General features: G+C 39.3%; 1 protein-coding gene across 24 annotated transcripts in view; it reads right to left on the reverse strand.

The window, feature by feature from the left end:
- Nucleotides 1-2,104: 2,104 nt before the first annotated feature.
- The window catches only part of svila (supervillin a), a 117,773-nt gene continuing 95,484 nt past the window's right edge, over nucleotides 2,105-24,393 (reverse strand). For 14 of the 24 annotated variants that reach the window (XM_084747139.1, XM_084747137.1, XM_084747123.1 and 11 more), the window contains 21 exons: nucleotides 23,831-23,857; nucleotides 23,291-23,377; nucleotides 21,883-22,060; nucleotides 21,609-21,781; nucleotides 19,164-19,319; nucleotides 16,008-16,144; nucleotides 14,384-14,531; nucleotides 14,146-14,291; nucleotides 13,825-14,000; nucleotides 13,067-13,220; nucleotides 12,677-12,956; nucleotides 10,172-10,326; nucleotides 9,930-10,035; nucleotides 8,542-8,749; nucleotides 8,245-8,378; nucleotides 7,998-8,153; nucleotides 6,269-6,412; nucleotides 6,021-6,142; nucleotides 5,635-5,790; nucleotides 4,784-4,804; nucleotides 2,105-3,025 (listed from right to left, as the gene is read on the reverse strand). In XM_084747139.1, coding sequence (XP_084603265.1) covers nucleotides 2,939-3,025; nucleotides 4,784-4,804; nucleotides 5,635-5,790; nucleotides 6,021-6,142; nucleotides 6,269-6,412; nucleotides 7,998-8,153; nucleotides 8,245-8,378; nucleotides 8,542-8,749; nucleotides 9,930-10,035; nucleotides 10,172-10,326; nucleotides 12,677-12,956; nucleotides 13,067-13,220; nucleotides 13,825-14,000; nucleotides 14,146-14,291; nucleotides 14,384-14,531; nucleotides 16,008-16,144; nucleotides 19,164-19,319; nucleotides 21,609-21,781; nucleotides 21,883-22,060; nucleotides 23,291-23,377; nucleotides 23,831-23,857 — 2,951 coding nt within the window. In that variant the 3' untranslated portion in view covers nucleotides 2,105-2,938. The remainder of the gene's footprint in view (nucleotides 3,026-4,783; nucleotides 4,805-5,634; nucleotides 5,791-6,020; nucleotides 6,143-6,268; nucleotides 6,413-7,997; nucleotides 8,154-8,244; nucleotides 8,379-8,541; nucleotides 8,750-9,929; nucleotides 10,036-10,171; nucleotides 10,327-12,676; nucleotides 12,957-13,066; nucleotides 13,221-13,824; nucleotides 14,001-14,145; nucleotides 14,292-14,383; nucleotides 14,532-16,007; nucleotides 16,145-19,163; nucleotides 19,320-21,608; nucleotides 21,782-21,882; nucleotides 22,061-23,290; nucleotides 23,378-23,830; nucleotides 23,858-24,393) is intronic. The other 10 variants (XM_084747126.1, XM_084747127.1, XM_084747121.1 and 7 more) reach the window with 3 other exon arrangements.

Raw genomic sequence — 24,393 nt, forward strand, 5'->3', positions numbered from 1 at the left:
AGGAGGAGGAGGAGGAGGCAGGGGGAAACAACTCACTTCAACCACAGACTGTGTATTAAAAAGACTTCAAACTGTTTAATATACTGTCTATGGCTCCAACTCACTACTTGGACTGCAGTATTTTTGGATGCACATTTGTTACATACTACTCCTTTAATAATCATTGGTAACACCTGTGTTTACCCTGCTGTTTGATATCAGTATGACTGCTGTAAAAAAAGATCTATTGTTCTCAAATCTTCACAGAGGACATGTTTGCATGTTACAGAGGGAAACTCACAGGTGTAAATAACAAAATGAATGATGGATGTGTTCCATTTAGTTCTTTCAGTTTCAAGGCCCCTGTATTGTTCACACTGGCTCACTGTCACATGTTCATGAGTCATTGTTAATGTTATTAGTCACACCTGTCATTTTCCTGCTATGACAAGGATTTTTTTCTGTTTTATTTCAGTGAGAGACAAATAGATTATAGACTGAGGTTAAATCTATAATTAAAAATCTAGTGTTAATGACTTAAATACAGGAGACAAAAAGTTGTGGGTTTTTTTGTTGTTGCTGGCACAGTATGTAGGAATGGGCTGACAAAAATAAATCAATAAACCAATAAAATATTTAGAAAATGCTGAAAAAAAAAAAAAAAAAAACAATCACCGGGCAAAATGTTTTGTTTTTTCACTTGTTTACACAGATTACAAACACAGGAGAGAAAACAGTTTAGTGCAGATTTAGAAAATAGATGATGAGATTTTTTTTTCCCTTTCATTTGCCTCGCAGGGTCCCGTATAAATCCTGCATTCATTTTTTTAGAAAAACAAACAAAAACAAGCAATGACAAAGAAAGATAATTTGTTGCAGGAGAGATGTTTTCAGGTTTTTATTTCCACCTCTTGCGGGGGGGCACAGAGCCCCAGGTTTCCTGGGGACAACGAGTTCTATTTGGAAAAGGAGGTTGTGCTTCAACAGTGGGACTCTCAGTGGAACACTAAACCAGAAACGCAGCGAGCATATTCCAAAAAATTAAAAAGGTTCCACTTCTCAAGTCTTCAAGTCAAGGAGGACAAAACACTCACATTTCACTTGTTTATTTGGCTCACACCACAACAGACAAATGCTTGAGCCAAATAAACAAGTGGAATGTGAGTATTTTGTCCTCCTGGACATAAATATACAGTCAATATTCACCTGTTTACCATAAAAGAAGAAATGTTTGATTTGAGAAGACACGGTGTTCAGTGTTATTGATAAATGTGACTCACCATGAATCCAACTGATCATCTGAATTTCTTTACCAGTCATGTCTCCTGTCCACAGACATCAGTGTTATACTGCCCTCTACTGGATGAGAAACATTCATACTCTGGTCTCACATCAGAGTTTGGTAACACTTTACAATATGGCACACACACAATTTTGAGTAGATCCTGGGGACAAACGAGGAACTACCATTAGTAAATGATCAAATTTCATAGAGCTGCTAATGATTAGTTAATTAATCTAACCACTACCTTACTATTTAATAACTGTTAATATGTACTTCCATCATAATCCCTGATGAAAGAGTATAAAGTATAATGATATGCTGCTAGAGTTAATCAATCATTAGGTATTATTGTGATTGTGATTATGTAGTGATTAGTTCATGAATAGCTGTGAAGTGATCAAACTGACCTCTGTCTTAATGAATAGTTCTTGATTAACTGGACCGGCTGGTGAACGACACAAAACTAGTCATTCATTACTAATTACTTCAACTGTAATCCCATTTCAATTCATCTTTGTCTTATGATCACTAACTGCTTTTGGGTCCCCTACAGTAAAGTGATACATAATACTGAGTACTTACTGAGTAATACCTCATTACTTTATGATTATTTACCCATTTTGTGTCCCCTAAAGTAAAGTAATACATAATACTGAGTAGTTACTGAGCTGTACCTCATTACCTTGTGAGTACTAACTGTTTGTGCGTCACTTCAATTAAAGTGATACCAAGTATTTGAACCACACTACAGTATAAATGAGTGAATTTAATTTTGTACTTGAGTTTGACACTTTAAATGGTATTTTAGAGAAGTGTAACCAACAAAAGGCAACCAAAATGTTCTGATGTCCAACTTTCAGGGTTTATTTCTCTAATATTTCTTTATATCACAAAAAGTCTTCAAAATGCAGACTAGGATCTGTATACAAACTGTACACAAAGCAAGGCACTATACACTGTAGGGATTTAAAAATCAAATACATTTCATCATCACTCTGTCTTCGAGCCTGATTACTTCCTTCTGCCTGAAACAATAACGACACTAGACACATCCAAATAAAGCTGCATCATTGGATTTGTAAATGGCAAACGGTGAACTGTACAGCAAGAAAGAACTTCTGTAATATTCAGTATTATTTATTCACATATGACACAAACCTCAACATTCATTATACAGTTCAGTCCATCTTTTTAAATCCTTATATAGATTTGATATAAATATAAATTATTTGTAATGCACAAGCATACATAGAAGAATAGCAGAGTGTGATGTGGAGTGTGTTGAACAGGCTGACAGACCTGCTCCCACTCTGACACGTGGCTGCATGGCTGACAATGTAACGGCACTGGCTGTATGGTACATATGTACAAACATTTAGAGGAAGAACTATTAACACATCCACTCAGAGGTGCACCCGCCTACATTTGTCTCCTACTTACAGTATACAAGCAAAATACCAAACTGTTGGGAAGGAAATCTGCAGCATTCACTCTCAACACTTTCATTACTCCCCTCGTCCATCCTCGACCCTCCATCACGGGGGTTAAACCCTCGAGAGGCAGCCCCCGCCCCCAGACTCTCTGCTGTGTCCTGGCCTAAACAGGACGGCAGATGAAACAACCTCCCGCTGGCTTTTTCCTGATGTCTTCAGGTCCGCTCTCCGTCTCAAACGTTCAGAAAAGTCCTTTGGCTTTCTTCAAGTTCACCTGCTTCCAGCCGGGCAAACTCCCATACTCCTCTCTGCTCATCTCCAGGGCTTTCTGTGGGAGCAGACACAGCCAGCGTGAAGCAGTCACGTGTTAGTTTATCAGACAGATTTGTTCAGCACTTCAAACCAACAAATCCTGCAGCCGCTTGCATGATGGAAAATAAGAGCCTGTTTACATCTGTTTTTAACATGTGTATTGAGTGATCCAATCACAGGAGGACAGTGCAGGCGTGTGAACGTACCCAAGATGCATTGAGGATGCATGGAGATTAAATCAGAGGTGGTCTGGGACCTACTAAACTGACATCCTGTATGTGAATCATTGGTTCACTTTAATGCTAATTATATTATTAGACTCTTACCTGCCAACATAAAGAGCAGATGTTTGTGAACCTGCTGCCTGTTTCAGCTGATTTCACCACTGATCTAGTGACCATAATATCCCCACATCTCTTTAAAAACAGCAAGCAGTTTTGAAACCTGATGCATGAGAAGAAACTTAATAAAACTTTGCACAATGGCTACAGCAAATTCTTAATCATTCATGCCATCTTGTGAATTTGGCGTCAAATATAACTCCCATCTGAAGTGTGTCGACCTGTCAACATTTAGCAGCTGTTTGAAATGGCTGACTCAATTTATGCAACATTTATGAAGGAAGACAACATTTTATTGATGGTAAACATGTCGAATTTTACAAATACACTAAACAGTAATCAGGATAGACCAATATAGCTATAGGAGCTGTTTGGAGGAACTTTGTGAAATGCTGTCTACAACAAATTCTTTATTATTTGGGCCTTCTTGAAAATTCACCAAATGTTATACATGAATTTATTTTTCTTTATTTGTGTAAAAATATTGTGTCTGTTTGTCCCAGCATGGTTAGTTGATTTAATTTATAAAAGGACAGCGTGCAATGACACTGATCATTTACATGAAATGAAAACATGGTTACACCAGATTTAGTGAGACGCTAATTTAGATCTATGGACCTACACTTAACAAGCAGATGCAACAAATCAGAGTGCAGTACAGAATACAATAAATATTTGCTATAGAGTTTCAACAGTTACTTGATTATTAAATTAATCAGCAACTATTTTGATAATTGATTAATCGGTTTGGGTAACTTTTTAAGAAAAAAAGTCAAAATACTTTGATTCCTGATTCTCCAGTGGAAATATTTTTTGATGTCTTTACTCCTCTATGACAATAAACTGAATATCTTTGGGTTGTGAGTAAAACAAATTTGAGGACGTGATCTTAGGCTTTAGAAAACACTGATTGACATTTTTCAGCATTTTCTGACATTTTAAAACAAAAGACTGTTAATGAATCGAGAAAATAACTGACCGATTCATCGACTATGAAAATAATCGTTCATTGCAGCCAAAGAAATGATGCACACAGAAACACATTCTAAAGTCAGGCGAGAACTGATGTACAGCTGTCCACTTGTGATCTGATCACCCATGATGCACGTTAATATCAGGTGTAAACAGGCTCTGAGTGACCTCTGAGAACACACTCGTGCATCAGTGAGATGATCATTCTTCAATTCACATCCTCAGTAAAATATGATCCGTTCATATCTCCAGGATTCAGAGCGGCGTCCGCGGCAGTTTGTAGATCGTGAGTGAACAGCATGCAGAACACGTGTTAGATGATTCATCAGAGAGAAGATACAAAAGGTGAAAAGGGAGAGTTGGAAAGAAAGTGGATGATGGTGAAGTTTGACTGAGGAGTGAGGATGCTGTGCAACAGGAGCACTCGGTCGGGTCGTCCATGCTCAAGTCAGAAGACTCACCTTCCCATAAGCCCCTACACCCTGGAGGGTGGAATGAATGAAACAGATAAGTTCACAAAAAGAAGATGAAGAGAGGATGGTGGAACATGATGAAAGACAAGGTTGTGAAAAGAAAGAAGCAAAGAACATAAGGGAAATCTGGAAATTCTGAATGATGAATAGAGCCACAGACGAGTCAGTAAGAATATAAAACATTTCCAAAAAGTAATCAGACTACTACAGATTATCATATTCATATCACCTCACAGAATTTCTAAGTAAGAGTCTTCCCTTAAGTCCAGCCAGTAAACACAATACAAGCTATATGAGTCCAGGTTAAACACAACTGACATATTATGGACATAAAAACTTTGTATGGCTAATGTGTTAACAACCAGGGTACAAACTTTATATTAAGGTCCTTAGTGAATAGGCAATATGGTTCTTATACATCCTTATAAGATGCTTATTAACATTAGGACTATTGAAGTGTTAATGACTGCATCATAAACTTACTTATTGTTAGGTCATAAGACATTTATAAGTACTTATAAGAAACATGTTAAGAAGTAAGTGATTGCTTAAGAACGTTAATAAAAGCCTCATGAGTTTCTTATAATTATTTATTTATTATTTATTACGGCTTTGCAATCACATATAACTAACTTAACTATTACATCATTGTTACGAAGCTTTTTGAGGCTTTATTGAGATTAACACATCCTTTTACTTTACAAACTTTTACTTACTCATTGACAGTCAACAAGTTAATCTCTATGTTATATCTCTGCATATATACTTTATTGATTTATAAGTGCTAAAAAGAAACATGTAGCACCTTTAAAGTCACATCACAGATGGTGTGTTCTCACCTCAAAGTCCTCATCAGACAGGTAGACCTCCAGGCGAAGGGGGTCGACGCCCTCAGGCAGCGGTCGGGCCAGAAGATCTGCCAGAGGGTACGTGGTCTTACACAGCCGGGCCAACACGTCCTCCACCAGGATAATCTGGTTACACACCTCTGCCTCCTGAGAACGCACACACAAAATCATTTTTGTTTTTTCAAAAAGCACACAGATAAATGGACAGCAGATAATAAGGGATGATGGCCGACACCTGGACTGACCTGTGCTCTCTATTTTTGTACAGTGAGAGCATGTGTTTCACTACAGTGTGTACACTAATGGATACAGACAGACACTGAGAGCAACGTGCTTCATGTCAGATGATGTAGCTGTGAGTAATCAGGTCCACACACCCTCTCAGTGATCTCAGCGATGTCCTCTCTGTGCTCCCAGCTGGGGAACATGTTGGTGAAGGTGAGCGGCTCCAGACCGGCATGGATCAGATACGCTTTGGGAGGCTTCTTCATGTTCTTTTCTGTGGAAACGAAACAAGAACACATCATCAGATTGGGTTATTCTTTTTATTTTTATTTTGGTGATAAGCTGGCATTGCTGTAGTGGTTCTGTACTGCACTTCATATTCATCATTTTCAGTTTATACCTTTGCAGTACTGCAGCACCGTCTCCATGGCGCACTTCCTGTCTGAGTCCCAGCGGATTCGAGCTGAGCCGGTGCTCTCGCTGTCCTGAGGCCACCAGCCCTGCCACAGATACACCTCGTGGTGGTTGTCCACCAGGAACAGAGCTGGACATCGGAGAAAGAAAACATAGTGAGGACACCTTTAGACTTTCAGAGTGAAGACGTTAAGTGGTCGCTGATCGTTTTCTTCAGGCAGCTGGTTTATGGGTGGGAGCTGGTTTTGGGTTTACAAGCTGATGATTAATGAAAAACACATGGAAACTTTTCAGCACATACTAAAGTGGACTGATAATCCTTAGCAATGATTCTGTGTCCACCAAAGCATTTTTTTCCTGAGGTCAGTGTATTTTTTGAGGTAGCGTCACATATTTACACCCAACTACAAATGCCAGCAGTGTGACCAGGCGCCGAGCATCTCTTCGGCACTGAGTGATGCACGTCTGACATTTTTTTTCTGGTCAAAAAAGAGTTGAAAAATGTTCAACTTTGGTTTGTTTGTGTGACTTTTTACGCAACTGTCCAATCAGAGTGGAGGAGAGTTGGGACAAACACCACAAATGGTGTCCAGCTGTCCAACTTCAGCTCTTGAACCAAACAATGGTATTCACAATAATGATTTCTCGCCCATTAAACATCATGAAAAAACATCAACCAGCAGGTCTGACCTCTCTCTCTACATGCTTCAGCCGTCCCTTCATCCAGAGCAAGTGCTCAACCTTTTGCTGACATTTGTACGTACGGCGTTTGTTGATGACACAAACTACCTGCACCTCCAAAGTGCTCTCAACGTCTCCCAGCTGGCCGTTTTCAGAAGAGCGACTGACATTTTCAGCTGTGAAAAACGCTTTGGTTGACACAGCTGGAATAGTTCCAACATACTTTAGATTTTCAGAGTAGGTTTTCTGAACTTTTACCTGCCAAACCCAGCTACAGTAAATGCTAGAGATGTAGCAATACATTGAATTTAGCGATATTGCCAAAAATAAACTGTGACTATATCTATCATGATCTTACATGGTTAATTACTTCATTCATGTTATTATTTTTATTTTATTTTAGAAATGTTTTTTTTACACATGCTTAGGTCAGGGCTGCCTACCTTTATTTCATTTTTATTAAAGAAGTTTAAGTTAAAAGAAAAATGAATTTTATACAAACAAACAATTATGTACACATCAGATTTATTAAAGGACAAGTCATCATTTCTCTTTGTTTTTTAATATCACAATAAATACTGTACTGTGGAATTTTTATTGTGGCATTATTGTCCTTTGAGTTTTGGTATTACATCCCTAGTAAATGCAGTTTAATTAAAATTCCTTAAAATGTAGCTTTAAAGGCTGACAAATAGGTCAATATGTAATTATTGTATATGTATTAATTTAACCTAAAATGCCAGATATGTCTGTGATCAGTTATAAACAGCAAAAGTTCCTGTCCACACATATTAATCACAATTCTTAACTAATATACCCCAATTTTAAGGGATCATCATCAAAAATGTTTGTTTAGGTTATGTGTTAAATGTAGCAAAAATATTATCTGCTCATATGTTATATGAGGTTGGAGTGAAGAAATGGATTTTGTCAGTGGAAGAAGTTTTGCATTTGAATTTGCTAAAAAGACGCCTCTAAATAAAATGTACTGGTGTTATTCTCACGTGTACAGTGAGAGTATTGGCTGTGTGTACCTGGCTGTGAAGCTGCATAAAGATCCTCCTGCAGGAACGGCATGGAGTTGATGTGTTTGGGGTCTCTGGCCGGGTACAGAAACTCCACAGCTGTGAACTCCCCCGAGGTGCTGCTCAGCTGGTACAGACGAGGTGTGAAGTTAAACCTGCCCGGGTCTGAGGGTCAAAGGACACGAGTTAATGACACCGTCCACAGGTCTGATTACAGCAAAGAAAAAAACGGTCTCACATTCTCTGGTTCTGTCACCTTGCAGCATGCAGTCGTATGCTTTCCTGTCCCTTCTGCTGAGGGGTTCCCAGAATCCTGTGGGCTCAGCTCCCTCGTCACATTCCCGGATGGTCACCTTGCTGCTGCTGTGGAGGCCGGTCTCCAGAGGACAGCTGCACGAAGACAAAGGTGTCACACTAACTGATGGCTGTATTGGCAATACTTTTTGTGAGATAATCAGTAGAGGTTTGGGTATTTGTTGGCAGCTGTCCCACTAGTCTAAATTTAACCTCTTGTGTCACTTTGACTTGTGTACAAAACGACATTTCCACTCACTGCTCTTTGATCTTGTTGGCGGCGGTGCGCGCCACCTCCCGCGTGTGTTTCTGAGACTTGCAGCCATGCCATAGGTAGATGAGGGCCTGGCTGATGCTCAGCAGCACCATGGAGACCCTGGAGCGCAGGCTGCTGCAGTGACAGGCCACCTCCAGCAGGTGGCCCTCCACCTCCACCTCCCCCCGCACACAGTACAGGCGCCAGTCATCTGGAGGGGGGAACAGGGGCAGAGGGAGAGGTCAGGGAGACGGACATGGTAGGAAGAAAAAAAACATTTTAGGACATTTAGGCGATGCTCAGATCCACAGAGCTGTGTTAAGAAGAAAGTGTAACGTGTAGCCTGTAGAGGAAAAGATCAGTGATTTGAGATGTGGGAAAATCCAAAGCTTCTGAAAGTTTCAGTGGGAGTGTTGATCCCCCAGGATGGTTTCTATTTTAAAATCTAATTCTTCTCTAGACTGCAACACAGTTCTCAGAAATATGAGTCACTCATTATGGGCAGACTAGTACAGAAATAATCATTTTCGTTCATTTAGAGCTGTCAGAGCTTAAATAGGACTTAGAAAATATGGACATCTACACAGACTATTTCCTAATTAAACCTGCACAGAAAATGATGCAATAGTTGCAGAGATCAAACTGTATTTGTCTCAGTGGATGACGATCTTAAAGTCTCTTGAAATTTCTCTTGGTAACAGTAAAAATGCACATGTGTTATCTATGGTGAGTGTCTCTTTAAGCATCCACAAAAAATCTGAGTGAAAATAAACATTTATAACTATTAGAAAACAAGAACAAAGAAGAAGAACATTTTCTCAAGACTGTGTAGTCACAGCTGATCATGATTTGATTGACAGCTCCCTCAGGAGTACCTGCACACAGCAGTAAAACCTATCAATGTATCTAAAAAGATTGATATCAGTGTAAGTGTGCTCTCTTCAAACCCATCAGATTACTTTGACTAAAAGAGTTACTTTACCTCACAGGATGCAGCAGCTGCTGGTCTACTGCTGCCTAGATCGACAAATGTGTTTGTGTGTGTGACTTTGGTGTTTTAACAGGTTATTTATGTTTTTTGTAAAAGGAGTCTGGAGTGATATAACGGCTACAGACTAAACAAGAGCAGACAGGTTTTGTTTAAAACTTAAGTTGATTTTTTGTGATTGGTTTGCATAATTAATTGTGCAATTTTTGTAATAAATGTCTGAGCATAAACAGAAGCATTCCAAGTTCAGACATAACACAAAAAAGTGAACAAAATTGACAATATTTTGAGTTAAAACTAATTTCTAATGCTTTTGGGCTCATAAGGCTCTGAAATGACACAGTTAGTGGGCACATTGTGGGTTTGGGTTTCCAGAGGCTTTAAAGCAGTGATGTGGTCTTACTCTGTGAGTTCTCCTCCTCCTCCTCTCTCTTCCCCGAGTGGACGACCATCCCTCCTTTGAAGCACTGCAGGAAACATGGAGGCTCTTTACCCTGCTGCACCTGGACCTGGAGGAGGAGGAGGAGATCAAACAGGAGAGGAGTGAAGCCTAACACACAACTCTGTGTACAAAAATAAATGGACAAAGAAAACAAAATGATTCACTGTGACCGTTCTTGCTCACACGCAAACTCTTTTCCGTACCTGCGCTCCCCGCTCCTCGTCCAGCTCCACCGTCATCAGTGCCGAGGTTCCCTTCTCGCTGACGGTGGCGTTGCGGCCCTGCCAGAAGAAGTAGCAGCACTTCTCCTTCCCCGGCCCTGCTGTCTTTATCTGCTCCGGGTTCTGTCTCCTCCCAACTGATCGCAAGAGATGGTTCGAAAGAAACTAATTTATCCATCCAGTCTGTGACTAAAGTCTCAGAACAATACAAAACGCTGCATAATGCATTACAAGAAACTTTTAGTATGATTTTGGTCCACTGAAATCAGTTTATCCACATTTGGAATTAAGTTTTACACACCTATTTGAACATACGTACATCTGCGTAACTGTTAGAGCTGATTTTCTTTGTCATCTCTGATAATAAATGAAGAGTGTTTGGGTTTTGATGTTGGTTGGACAAAAGAAGCAATTTGAAGACGTCATTTTAGGCTCTGGAGCATCATAATGAGCATTTTCACAACTTCTTGACATTTTATAGAGTAAACGATTAATCGATTAATTGTGAAAACACTCAGCAGATTAATGGATAATGAAAATAATGGTTGCAGCCATGATAACTCTATAAAATAGTGATACATACATACATACATACATACATACATACATACATACATACATACATACATACATACATACATACATACATACATACATACATACATACATACATACATACATACAGTCAAGCCTGAAATCATACATACATACATACATACATACATACAGTCAAGCCTGAAATCATACATACATACATACATACATACATACAGTCAAGCCTGAAATCATACATACATACATACATACATACATACATACATACATACATACATACATACATACAGTCAAGCCTGAAATCATACATACATACATACATACATACATACATACATACATACAGTCAAGCCTGAAATCATACATACATACATACATACATACATACATACATACATACAGTCAAGCCTGAAATCATACATACATACATACATACATACATACATACATACATACAGTCAAGCCTGAAATCATACATACATACATACATACATACATACATACATACATACATACAGTCAAGCCTGAAATCATACATACATACATACATACATACATACATACATACATACATACATACATACATACATACATACAGTCAAGCCTGAAATCATACATACATACATACATACATACATACAGTCAAGCCTGAAATCATACATACATACATACATACATACATACATACATACATACATACAGTCAAGCCTGAAATCATACATACATACATACATACATACATACATACAGTCAAGCCTGAAATCATACATACATACATACATACATACATACAGTCAAGCCTGAAATCATACATACATACATACATACATACAGTCAAGCCTGAAATCAATCAATCAATCAATCAATCAATCAATCAATCAATCAATCAAACATACAAACATACATACATACATACATCGTACATACATACCATACATACATACCATACATACATACCATACATACATACCATACATACCATACATACCATACATACATACATACATACATACATACATACATACATGAATGACATACAAGATCAGCCAGTGATGTGGCTTCTAAGGAAAAGACAAATTGCAAACCATCTTATTAGTAGCATAGTCAGACTAAACATTATATTTGTCTCTGCACAGACGGGATCAAACTACCTGACTTGTTTTGCAGTGTTGCATGTTACAGTAACTGCATAGTGTAAAGAAAATGAAGAACTTGAATTAAGTAAACAATTATTTAACAAGTGAGTGTGATCCAAGTCTTTTACATATTCTATAAAAAAAAGATGAAGGTTGAATGTGATTGAAATCGGGATATTCATGTATTTAACAACGTAAACTCACAGTTTTCCTCTCAAGAATTCCTGCATTTCTTACAATTTTGGAAAAAACAAATAGAAGCACTTTTAAGTGACAAATTATTTCAAAGTTTAGGGACAATAATTGACATATATGTTCACATATACCAGTCTCACCCAGACCAGCACTAAACTTACTAAAACTTGAATAGTTAACCTTAATTAGATGGTAGCAGAAATTTAAGGTCAGGCAATATATGTAATTTTGTAGTTAAGTAGAAAACTTCTAACTAACAGTAACTAAATAGCTGGTAATGGTCAGAGACTTTTGGCAAATATTGTTTTAACACAAGTTTTTTTTTTCCGTTGGAAAACACAGGTATCCCTCTTAGGAAGGCCCACACAAGAGCACCACAGCCAATGACATTGCAGAGAACAGAACATCGCTGTGAGCTTGTGTCCTTTGTGGAACCTTATAGTTTGGAATAATGTAGTTTGATAGCTTGAATTTTTTTTTTGGCTCTAAATTATTCTCTGTATGTATATAAATACAGTGGACTCTGTGGACCAGCGTCCTCCAGTCTGTGCAGGAGCGTTTTTCAGTGATGGTGCGTGATGTGAGTAAAACTGTTACTAACCCGCAGTGCTGACCATGTACTTCCACTTCATCACGTACGTGTCTCCCTCGTGGAACTGGCCGATGCTCTGGCGCGGCAGGCGGCTATAGTCGAACTCCAGGATGTGCCACACCTCCACCGCCAGCGTGGTGATCTCATAGCTCCGCCAGTCCTCCGCCTCCACCAGGCCGTAGCCCCGACCCACGTTGAAGCCGTCCAGTCTGGTGCAGACGGGCCCCTCGTGGAGGGGCAGCATGAGGGAGGCGTCGTACGCGTGGGGCTGATCAGAGCCGGACTGCTCCTGAGGTGGAGATTAAAATTAAAGAGAGGAGTAAGAGAGATGATGTTCTCCTCTGTGCCAGACTGATTACAGCAGTGAGACTTTTATGACAGTGAAGTGCTCCTCGATACCTTCTGATCAGTGATGTGGTCGTTGGTGGTTTTGGTGGGACTGGGGGTTTTCCTGGAGTCGCTCCAGTCCAGGAACTTCTCTTTAAACAGGGTGGTTTCATTGTGTTGTGTCAGTCTGCCGAACACGGCCCAGTCAGGTCGGCCCTGACCCTTCCTACAGGCCAACAGGATGTAGTACGTCAGCAACACAACAACAAGACTTCAGTCACTGAAATACTGAAAGCTTTTTAAGAGTCAATTTCAAGCCCTTTTCGAAGCTTTAATCGCCACATCTAAACTGTTATTCCCTCTTTTCATTTCAGCACCCGTGTCAGTCAGTCTAGTTCTGCTCTACGTCCGGTGTGAGACGCCAGGAGACAACTGTCATTTCACCCATTCACTCAATTCAAATAGTAGATTTTAATATTAGATTTTTCTTTAGATGATTTTTGGTTGACATGAGTGACTTTAGATGAAACACCAAATTTATTTTATGCAAGAATATTCCTGACCTTGAAAACATAGTGAGTAAAATGAAATGTTTTCCAAACTTTCAAGACTTCATTTTGAATGATTTTTCTTTGTGTCTGTTTACCAGGTGTGCATTAGGGAATATTTAATTTGCCACTTACTTTGTGAAGTTTGTGAAGTTTACTGAGGCACAACACAGACTTTTCTGCACTGACTTTGCATTTGAAACACTTTGTAAACACACATCCTGTTAATGATCTGCTGCATATATGCATCTAATCATCCATGTGGACTGTACGTCTCCATACTTGGGTATGAGTGGGTTGCACTCTCCCGGGTCCAGCGGGTTGATGTCACAGTTCGTGTAGTCGAAGGTGCCGTTCCACAGGTGCTTTGCCAGCTGGAAGGCCACCTTCCTCTGAGCCAGCGTCACTTCCTTCCCGTGCCAAATGTACATCTCACTGCCGAAGTCAAACACCAGAACCTGCACACAAACACACAACAAACCCACAGACAGGTTTTATTTTTCAGAACAAACTGAACCAGCAGGCATTTACTGTCTGTGTAAAAAAAACAACATATTCAAGATAAACATCTTTAAAATGACTCGACATGTCAGGTTGTCTGACCTCTTTGGGGTTGAGCAGGGAACATCGGGGCATCTTGGCCCAGTAATCATCATCTGGAACCAGTTTGTCCTCCATCAGACGGTAAATACAGTTTGTCTCCACGATGGCTCCCTCGTACAGCTCGTCTTCATCCGGTGTCCCTGCAGCTGCAAGAAGACAGACAAGACATGAGCTTGCATTTCACAGCCTCAGAGACTGTTTGCTCGAGGTTGGGTTTGCCTCAGATCTGAATCCTTACCCTGAAAAGTCGACTGTCCTCCCAGAAGCTTCCAGAACTCTTTGGAAGCGTGGCTGTGTGTGTTGACGCCCTCCTCGATGATCTGGACGTGGCTCGCACGGCAACCCAAATCCCTCTTGCTCTGGATGAAGTTTGCCAACTCTGAAGCCTGAGAAACGACAGAGAAAAACTTCTATTACATCACACTGATAAATTCTATTCAATCCAAAAAGACTGTGCTTTTACTTTAAGGAAGGAATCCACACCAGTGTTAATTTAGTCAATGAAAATGTTCCCAATGCTTAATGCCCCTTAATTTCAAGACTAACTACAGCACAAAGGAAAAAAATCTGACAACAAAAATGATGACAAAATAGCTGCTTCTGTTCAGCCATCTTACCAGCAGGTGGAAGAAAAGAGGAGAGATGACCTGTGGACACTTTTCTCTTATATTTAAACTAAAACCCAGATTCTCAAACTGTGGTGTACCACTGGTGGTACGCAAACTCCCTCTAGTGGTACGCAAAGGAACATCAGAATTTTTTTTTAATTACATGAATTAGTTTAAAAGCTATGCAACTACTAAAACATTTCTAAATGGCTATATTGAAATTGAACTGAGTACTGGTGCTAATAGCTGCTTAAAAAAATACCAGTGAAGCGTTCACTAAACCTGCTAACACCAAACGGTGCAAAACAGAGAGCTCAATATTTTCTGAGGTGGTACATAGTGTACAAAGTTTGAGAAACACTGAACTAAAAGAAAGACAGAGTGTATCGTTCCCTATGAGGGCAAAGTGCCTTTTGGATTCAAATTTAAATCAGCTTATGTCAAGGTGAACATTTGTTACAACTCATAAACAGACACTGACTCATCCAGTGAACACTTAACATAATTCTGTATTAATTTTAGCTCCATGTAGAATGAAGAAACATAATCCCACATAATGCTCGTCTGTCTTAACCAAGCGGTTTGCACATTTTTACTGATGATTTATTAAAACAGAGTTTAACAGAGTGAAACGCCAAATTTAGCAGAAGACCTCAACAATATATAAAAGTATGTCAGGTAATATGTTGAAGGATGTATGACCAAACATGTAGTTTAAGTTTTGCTCACTTTCTCACTGGAATTTTTACAGCCAGGAGAAAATTATGGCTCAATGCTGACTAAATCTAAACTATTTTCAGTGAGTGACTAAAACTCACTTTTAGGTGAGGTTTAAGGAAGAGGGGTGTTCAAGTTCATTGATCAGGATGTCCAAAATACAAAGACGAGTCTGCAACCTTTAATGAACTGAACTCTAATAACCCCTCATAAATAATGTGGGTCACGGCTCAGAGCTTTCCTTTTCCGATTGAGGTCAGCGTTCTGTTCAGCCAATCAAAGGTCATCAGACCAGTCTGAGCTTTGAACAACAGCTTTGTCTTTGTGTCTGTTTCCTGCAACAACTCGGAGACCCACACACAAACACACACTTCTTCCTGCACTGTGCCACCGCTGCTTCCTGTCAGCACTGTGTTTACATCCTGCACGTGAGGTCTGCCCCACGTAACGACAACCTTACTCCACCTGCGACTGAAGCTCAGGTCTACTCTTGTTTTTGTGTTGTTGTTTTTTTTCCTCAGAACTCAAAATCCACACCTTGTTCTTCTCGATGACGTTGGAGAACTCTCCGGTCCAGATGAAGCAGTGGTGTGGCGTGATGAGCAGGAAACAGTCGCCGCTGTTCAGGGAGGACGCTCTGGGCTCCACCAGCCGGGTCTGGACGTGCCGTCGGCCTAGTGATGCACAGACAGGTGATTTATATCATCGACAGCTCTGATTATCACTGTCAGGATGCCTGGATTATCATACAGGGGTCATGTGTCAACATTTGACCCTGGACATGCAAGCACATGTACCTGCCATGTCCTCTCTTTCCAACTAATTCATGTAGCCAGGATGTAATCTAAAACAACTCAAACTTGTCTGATTACAAACTGTAGGGGTTTCTAGTTTTAGTCAGTGACTCATGACCCCTCTGGCCCTTCAGGTGATCCAAGCAAAGACTATTCTGACTCTCCTAACAAAAGTGGTCCCCCCTGCGTGGTGGATTTGCTCTGGATTACAGTCCGTGGGGGTCCGGAGGAGAGGATCAGCCCAGGATAGTGTGAGGTGACCTGGGGAGAATGATTTAGAGCCACAGCTGTCACCACTAGTCGTGTGGAGGAGGTGCAGGGACACCGAAATAGACCAACTCCCGTCTCCCATTTTAGATATCCTCCTCTGAGAAGGACACCCTTGAAGCAGCATCCTCCAGTGCTTTGTGTAAAACAAGCTGTTTGTTTTTCTATCCTCTTAAACTACTGAATTTAACTGCTGGTAAAGATGCTGCCACACTTTATTTCACAGATTTGTCCGAAACTAACAAGCAAATTTAGAAGATTAGGAAAATGTCGATGGCGGCTTATCTGTGTGATAAACAAGCTGCATCCTGAAGTCTATGAGAGGAGGCTGGCCTCAGTTTTACTTTTATAAGAGTTGGTATGACATGATGGCCTCTGTGCCTCTTTGCTCCACGACAAATCCTGATTACAGTCACAGTTACCCACCACACAGCTCTTGTCGTTGTACTCATTTGTTAAAGTGGCTGCCTGACATTTGTCTGGAGTGCCTGTTGTAAACCTGTGGTTCCCAGTTTGTGGGTTGTGGTTCAAAAGTTGAGTTTGGTATGTTCCAAGTTGTGAATTAAAAAAAAAAAAAAAGAAACAAAACCATAATTTAACTTTGAATTTTGAAGTGTAGCGAATTTTGAAATCTGAATTCTGAACAGCATTTTTATTTTGGTATTTTAAACTAGTGTTGTGACACTTTTCATCTACAGTAGCGCCGTCATCAGGTCAAAATTTGTCCAGTACTTTGGTTTATGACTTAATACCTAAAAACTAGACATTCCCATCAGCCTCAGCTGTGCTTTGTGTTTATTGTTAATTAGTGAATGTTAGCAATTTACAAGGAAAAACAGAAAACATTACTTCAAAAGGGAAATACAGTTTAGAGAGAGCTGAAGAACTAAACTTTATATGGAACTTTAAACAACACAACATATTTCAAAATATTAAGTTTCTAAAGTGTCACCACCCTTTCTAAATTGCCAGTAAAACAAGGATATAATTTCAATAACGGTATTATTACTGTTAACATGAGTATATATAAAGAGGACTGCATTGAAAGGGGTCTAATCTTTGTTACAACTTTATTTAATGATAAATGTAACATTTTCAGTTATGAAAAGAGCCTCTTCCTATTTTTCATATTCCAATAGAAAGAATTTGCTTCTGTCTATTTCCAGAGGTATAATTGAGATCATGAAATGTGACTTAGACTATCAAGATGTTAATGTTCACAAACTTTGTGAGGTAAAGTAAAGTTTGTGAGATAAAATTAACAGATATAAAATGCACAAACATATGAGGAAAGCACTTGAGGACTATAAGATTTCACCCAAAGGGAATTTCTTTTAGAATTCACAAACAGATAATATTAACTGTCATAAAGCACGGTTGTGCTGCTTCCAAGTTTGTGTTTCCAACAAGATCAGAAATTTAATTGCATAAGATCTTGTATAACATTTATATAACATGTAACAATAAAATAGACATCACTAAACTTGAATGTAATAATAAGGCATTGTGTTTCAAACCAAGTCTTATGAGTTTAATAGGTAAATTTCACATACACTCAAGGCAAAATTCTTTAAATCACAAGCTTTTAATCATAAGCTTTAGATACATTGTCCCTCATGACAAACAGTGAACACACACTATCATATTTTGTAGTCCCTGATTAAGACTTTATTGATGTGATTGTAATTTATGTTTAGATGCTTTATTTTCATATATATATATGTACAAACATTTTTTTCATATTTTATTTCATTGATTTATACACTTAACATATGAGAATCTGTGAGAAATGTACATTTCATGTTCATCTGCTGACTGTCTGCCTTTTAAATGTTGAACAATGCAGTCAAAAAAAGGAAATGTTTCTAACCAAATGAACTAAGATAGTGAACATTGTAAACATACCCACTAAACATCAGTGTTAGCATGTTGATGTTAGCTCAAAGCACCTGTGTCCAAGTTCTGTACAGCCTCACAGAGCAGCTAGCAGAGCTGTAGACTCTTGTGATAGAAAGGCACACTTTTCAGAAAAGCACAAACTTTTTTTTTTAACTTGTTCTTTTTTAAAAGCTTGAATAACTATAACTGTTATTGCATATATGTACTGTTGTTTTAGCACTATTTCAATCTGCTTGCAATTTTTCTTATTGTTTTATTTTCATTTTGTGAAATAATATTGAACAGGCAGCACAGAGGTGAGCACAGTTTCCACAAAGCAATAAAGGCCTAGGTTTAAATCCACTGATTCATGGACCGAGTGGATGGAAATGAAACCAAACGGGTGTTAAGCTGGCCTAAGATGTGGACCCAGAACTGGAGCTGCTGGGAACCACAGCTCTTAACTGTTTTACTGAAATACTACTGATGACACATTTCTGAAGAGACAAGCCTGTAAAAATGTTGGCAAAGAGACAGTTGTCTGTTTTACAAAGATGATCAGAGAGGTTTTGTATTTTACATTTCCATTATCAGTGAGTGCCCATTACAACTGTCAGTCTAATCTGAACTTTCCACTAGATGTTTTCATGTGTTATTGGAATTACACTAAAAATAGAGGGGAAATAAGGACCCTGTTGTGAGTGCAGGTGCACCTGTTTGTGTGCGTCAGAGGGGGCCGGTGCACTCGACTGACCTTTGACCTGTAAGAGCATGAGTTTCTTGTAAGGCACGGCGCTGTTGTTGGACATCTGCTCAGAGATGTTGACGCTGCGCAGGTTGACGTTACTGAAGTTCTCCTTGCTGGCCAGACCGGCCAGAGCCACGTCAGAGAAGCCGGAGTTCTTATTCACTGCAGCGGACGGGGACATAGGACAGAGAGGGGACGTGAGAGAAAGAAAAAGACACAACGCAGCATTCAGTCATGAGACAACAGTGTCAGTGACCTTTCCAGCCCGACACTAAAGGTCTTTATCCAGTATGACTGTGACAAATATAGAACAGTCTGGACAGTTTAAGTGTTTTTATTGCTGTCAGAGGAACTGATGGGAGGAACATGACACTGACTTTGTGTCCAGTGTTAAAACAACACTGAGCTTTTGACGACTGCTCCGTACAATGACAGGAAACTGACACCAGTCCACATGCAGGTCAGTGTCAGTCCCAAAGCCTGAGTGGGTGCATTCACAGCATGAAGAGACGACACATCAGTGATGATTCATTTTCTATCTTGACACTCAGATCTATGTTTTCATCTCTTCTTTTTGCAGTGGAAGCTGGAGCTATTAGTTTCAAACCCCAATTCCAAAACAGGTGGGACAAAAAATAAAAGCAAAATGCAATGATTTGCGAATCATTGTCGGCCTCTATCCTGCTGAACACAGCACAAAGAGGAGATATTTAATCCTCAAGTTAATAAACTTTGGTTTTGTAAATATAATTCAGTCTAAATTTGATGCCTGCAACACGTTCTAATAAGTTGGGACAGAAGCAACAAAAGACTGAAAGTTGTGGAATTCTCAGAAACAGCTGTTTGGAACCTTCCACAGGAAAACAGGTGAACTGGTAACAGGTGACAGTATCATGGTTGAGTATTAAAGGGGCATTTTTGAAAAGCTCAGTTCATTCACAATTATGGATGAGGTGACGTTCACCACTTTGTGGAAAACTACAAATAGTCCAACAACATTTCACTGTCTGCAATCCATGATTCAGAGAATCCAGAGAAATCTCTGCACGTACAGGGCAAGACTGAAAACCAACACTGAATGTGACCTGTGACCTTTGACCCCTCAGGCAGAACTGCATTAAAAACTGACATGATTGTATAAAGAATAGGAGGGAAAAAAACTTGTTGAGAATGCAGATTGTTAACACCACGAAGTTCAAAAGACAGCATCTGTGATGGTATGGGGGTGTGTTAGTGCCCTTGGCATTATGGGTAACTGTCACATGTATGAAGGCCCTGTTAATGCTGAAGGGTTTTGGAGCAACATATGCTGACATCCAGATGTCTTTTTCTGGGACGTTCTTGCTTATTTCAGCAAGACGATACCAAGAAACATTCTGCATGTGTCCAACAGCATAAAAGAGTTTAGGTACGAGACTGCCCTGCCTGCAGTCCAGATCTGTCTCCCATTGAAAAACAAAGATCCTGGGCTGTTGACCCCTGAAGTCATAAATCAGGCAAGAGTGGGAAAAAAATTTCACTTTCTAAACTTCAACAATTAGTGTCCTCAGTCCCCAAATGTCTACTGAGTGTTGATCAAAGAAAAGGTGGCAAATATGCTCCTGTCCAAACTTTTTTGTAACATGTTGCAGGTATCAAAGTCTAAGTGCTAAAGGGACAGTTCACCCCAAAATAGAAAAATACACATTTTCCCACTGGTCTGTAGTGCTGCTTATCCATCTGTACTGTTTTGGAGCGAGCTGCAGAGTTTTGGAGATATCAGCTATAGAGATGTCTGCCCTCTCTCCAATATAATAAAACTAGATGGCACCAGTCCTGTGGTGCTCAATGCCAAAAAAACAGATTTGATTTTGAGGTGAACTGTCTCTTTAATAAGTTCAAATATCAAATTGTCTTTGTACTATATTCATCTATAGGTTAGGGATGAGTAGGAACATGGGTTATATAGAATTTGCAAATAACTGCATTCTGTATTATTTTTGTTTTACACAGCATCCCAACTTTTTTGGAATTGGGGTTTTATGAAGACAGAACAAAAACAGACATTTATTACAGTTAGTGATCTCACTGATTACAACTAAACTGTTAACACACATTTGCACATATTCAGCAACTTTTCACAGCACAGCACAGTCGGACATGAAGGTGACAACAGGATGACAAACAAACATGCAGTAACATTTATTAAAAACATGAAATGCCCATGTGACTGGCCAAGCTTGGACTGATTAATTAAAACTATCTGATGCTGTATACAAACTGGACCAAATTCAAGAGACTGATAAAGTACAGATTTCTCATGAAAATGTTAAAGTTTTAATATTGTTACATCAAGAATTGTCCTGAGAGTTTTATTGTGCAAATTTAGAACTATTTTTGACAGAGCAGCCTGTCACATGTTGTATCCCTGAGTGTTTTGGTCTCTCTCCTCATCCATCCATCCTCACTCACTCTTCTCAGCCTTCATCCTCTTGCTCTCCAGCAGGCCGATGTTGAGTCTCTGCTCAGTGTACTCGTGTCTGATGTCCTCCCTGGCTGCCAGCATCTTCAGAGGGTTCCTGGACGCCTGGACGTTACGCGCCGGGCGCACCGCCCGCTTGTGCTGCACCATCTCTGAGGTCAGCCTTGGGGAGAGGTCAGAGGTGAAGGAAGTGGTCAACAGAGAAATCTCACAATGATTATCTAATGTAGGTTGTTAAAGTGACCTGTGGCGGCGGGAGCTTACTTTGGCACCTGGGGGCCGAAGATGGCATCAAAGTCATCGTCTATCTCCACCTTGTTGGTGGTGACGGGGAGCTCCTCCACTTGGCGGTAGAACTTGGAAAATGTTTCATCTTCCAGGGTCATCACTTCCTTTACCTTCTTCTCTGTAACTGTGATGGTTGCCTCTGGCAGGCCAGACACTGAGGAAGGACAAGAAGAGGCTGAGTCAGAATCATACAATACCCAGAATTCATTCATTCTGCGACACAAAAACTGCAAGCATCCCTGGGGGTCATGTGTAGATAATGAATGTAGTACTTATTTATTTATGAATAAATGTCAAATTTACACTGTAGCTTTTATTCATGAAGAAAACTAAACAATGTTAGTACAAGTCTGTGTTGATGGCAGGGTGCAACTTTTTCTGCACAGACCTTAAATTAACTACAGATGCATGAAGAGGAAATACGAAAATCACATACTAGACATAATGATACGCATGGGTGCATTTCATGTAATATGGAAGACTAGTAGAAGTTCAGTTGGTTTTTGATTGTCTTTATTAAAACACCATGACATGATGAATCCTCTCAGTCCACAGTTTGTTTGGCTGCAGACTACACAGATCTTTTGTTGCATCTCTTTTTAAAAAGTATTTACTCTATTTTTCTATTTCTTTATCAAGCTGAACAACAGAACAATCATATTACAATTATTTTTGATGGATGCTATGAGTTATGATTTCAGTGAGAATGGCAATTTTTGCAGCTCATTTTCACTGGGAAAAAAAAATCTGTAAAAAATGATTATGATGTGATTTTTGCTGTGTTCCCTGTGTCTGGAGAATATGATTTGTGGGTCTCTCTGGCACCACAATGTTTCATTTATAATGGTATGTTGTGACACAAATTACCTTAACCAAAGAAGCACAGCTCCTGTGATTTGGATTTTGGCAACCAGCCATAATGAGATAAGTAGGATAAGTTAATAACTGCATAACTATTTAGCTAAAAATCCAGTCTATCATGGTGATTGAATAGAAAAAGTTGTAGGAAGGTTGTTCGGATTTTAAAAAAAATATTTTTGCCACACAGCAGGGGATGGAAACTTTTTTTACAGACTGATTTGACAGAAGAAAATCTCCTCAACAACATCAAACTGCTTCAGTCACAGTGTTTCATGGCTTAGTAAGCCGATTTCTTTTCTCAGTGCATAAGAGATGATAATTAAGTTATATTTTTATTACAGTGTTTATACAACAATAATAGATTCTGTCATCTCAAATAAATTATAGTGAATTAGGCAGAAAATTCTGCATTCTATTCATGAAGTTTGGTCTCAATTATAAATCAGGGATGACATTTAGCTTCTTATGAAAGGCCTGATTGTGTATTCGGTGACTTGCAGACAGCGTGCCGAACAAGACTGACCTTTACTGTTGATCTTGCCAAGGAATGACTCCAGTTTATCCAGCTTCATGTCAGACTCCAGGTTCAGATCTGGTACGGCCTTGATCTCTGCACAACCACACACACACACACACACACACACACACACACACACTCAGCTGTTAGGACCATAAATTTACTTTAATGTGTTCCGATTTTCAGCACAGATCGTCATCACCGATGCCTCTAGTTGACTCTGAACAATGACTGAGCATGAACAGTTGTATGCAGTCACAATGAAGTTAATCTGAACATATTTATTCACCTCCACAGCTGCCGGTCAGTCACAAGCATTTTGACAGTTAACAGCCACTAAATATGAACTCTTCTGCACCTCAGACTCATGCATGTATGGAGACTCTGTCCCATGGTTTATGTTCTATTAGGCTCTCGCAGCATAATAGAAGTCTCACAGCAACATCAGCCACATTAGTGATGATGACATTTGTGGTTTCGGTGATGGTGATGAATATTTGCATTCAGTGCAACACCAAAAAAATAAAAGTAAGAAAGGGAAGACACCTTCGTAATCAGACATCTCCTCCATGTCTTTTGAAAGAGAAGCAAAGACAATCAATTAAACTGTGTTGACAAGGCATCAGTGGACAAACTGTCAGCTAAATGGCTAAGAATCAGAAATCAGATTTATGGATGAGTGTCGTTAGTGTTTCATTGATAGCTACAGATACTGAAACTACTTCAATCATCAATACTGATACTCAAAATAATTTGGTGCAAAAAATAAAGCCATGACATGAGAAAATGTGAAAAGTATTGATAGTTATTTTGTTGGTACTTTTTTTGGAAATATGTTATATTCTGTCCTGTGATATTACATTTATCTGCATTTTTTTAAAGATCAAATTAGGCAAAATGAGCCCACACTTGTGAACATTTTGCCTGCCAGCTGTTTATATAACATCTCATAAATACAGATAGTTATGTTTCTCCAGGAACTTATCAGTATTTCAGTACTGATCAGTCAGGAACAGATACCAGTTAAGTATCAGTTCTAGATATCCTCCCTAATCATATTACACAGGCATTGATTCACCTAAATTAAAGGTGATTCAGTTAATTACCTG

Source organism: Lutjanus erythropterus, chromosome 21 (genome assembly GCF_056507025.1).
Source record: "Lutjanus erythropterus isolate fLutEry1 chromosome 21, fLutEry1.hap2, whole genome shotgun sequence".
Taxonomy (NCBI): Eukaryota; Metazoa; Chordata; class Actinopteri; order Lutjaniformes; family Lutjanidae; genus Lutjanus; species Lutjanus erythropterus.